Source organism: Sphaeroforma arctica, assembly GCF_001186125.1.
Source record: "Sphaeroforma arctica JP610 unplaced genomic scaffold supercont1.10442, whole genome shotgun sequence".
Taxonomy (NCBI): Eukaryota; class Ichthyosporea; order Ichthyophonida; genus Sphaeroforma; species Sphaeroforma arctica.
In genome coordinates this window covers 1-939 of record NW_014030116.1, presented here as the reverse complement: position 1 = coordinate 939, position 939 = coordinate 1, and the positions used below count along the sequence as shown (strand labels likewise).

The 939-nt window shown below is 42.3% G+C and overlaps 1 protein-coding gene across 1 annotated transcript; it reads left to right on the top strand.

Annotated features, from left to right (window-relative positions):
• Positions 1 to 207: 207 nt before the first annotated feature.
• Positions 208 to 795, top strand: SARC_17337 (hypothetical protein; the record flags this gene model as incomplete). Its single annotated transcript, XM_014288566.1, has 1 exon — positions 208 to 795. A coding segment is annotated over one exon (588 nt), but the record flags the coding sequence as incomplete, so codon positions are not given.
• Positions 796 to 939: the final 144 nt, after the last annotated feature.

Below are 939 nucleotides of genomic sequence, written 5' to 3'. Positions count from 1 at the left end.
TATATATATATCTATATATATCTATATATATATATAGATATATTTATATCTATATATGTATATAGATATATTATACATATATATAGATATATATATATATATAGCCAAAGCGATATCAGAAATAATGACCGATGGAAGCGGGTACTTTGCTTCATGGAAGACTCCTGTGCTGCATTTATTACTGATTGCTATATTCACTATTCTCAGCATTCACAGACACCCCTGTTGCCGACACATAGTCTATCCGTTCTACAACATGTGACCAATCCAGCCAGTACGAATGCACCGAATGGCTACGCAGCACAGAACGGTGTGCAAACACAACAAGAACAGGGACAGGCCCAAGTGCACGAATCGACTGAGCTGCAGGAGCTAGAAGAAGGTGAGCTGCAGTCGCGGCAACAACAGGCGATGGCATACGCACAGCAGAGGCAACAACCTCTGCTACATCCACCAGCGTACCAGGCACAGCAACAACAACCACAACAACAAGTACAACAACAACAACTGCAACAACAACGGCAACAACAGTATCAATTACAACCACAGCAGCAATATTATCACCAACAACAACTACTGCAACAACAACAAATGCTGCATCAACCACAGCTACAGCAGCACGGGTATACATACACTCAGTACGGGTACACACAGCAGCCGTATTCAACACACACACAGCAACAGTTTGCTCCAATGGCCGCGCAGCAGCCTAATGCGCATCAGCACGCAATGAGGGTATACCAACCCAGTACGGGAAAAATGCCACAGACGAATCAAATGCCACTGATAATGTAAACTCCGCAGATAACGAGTGCGCACGTGCGTTTTGAGACTATCGAATATATTTATGGGTGCTGCTGATGCAGCTTGCAATAAACACTACTGCGATCTCTGCATGATTTGAGTTTATTTATACACACACATATATATATATATATA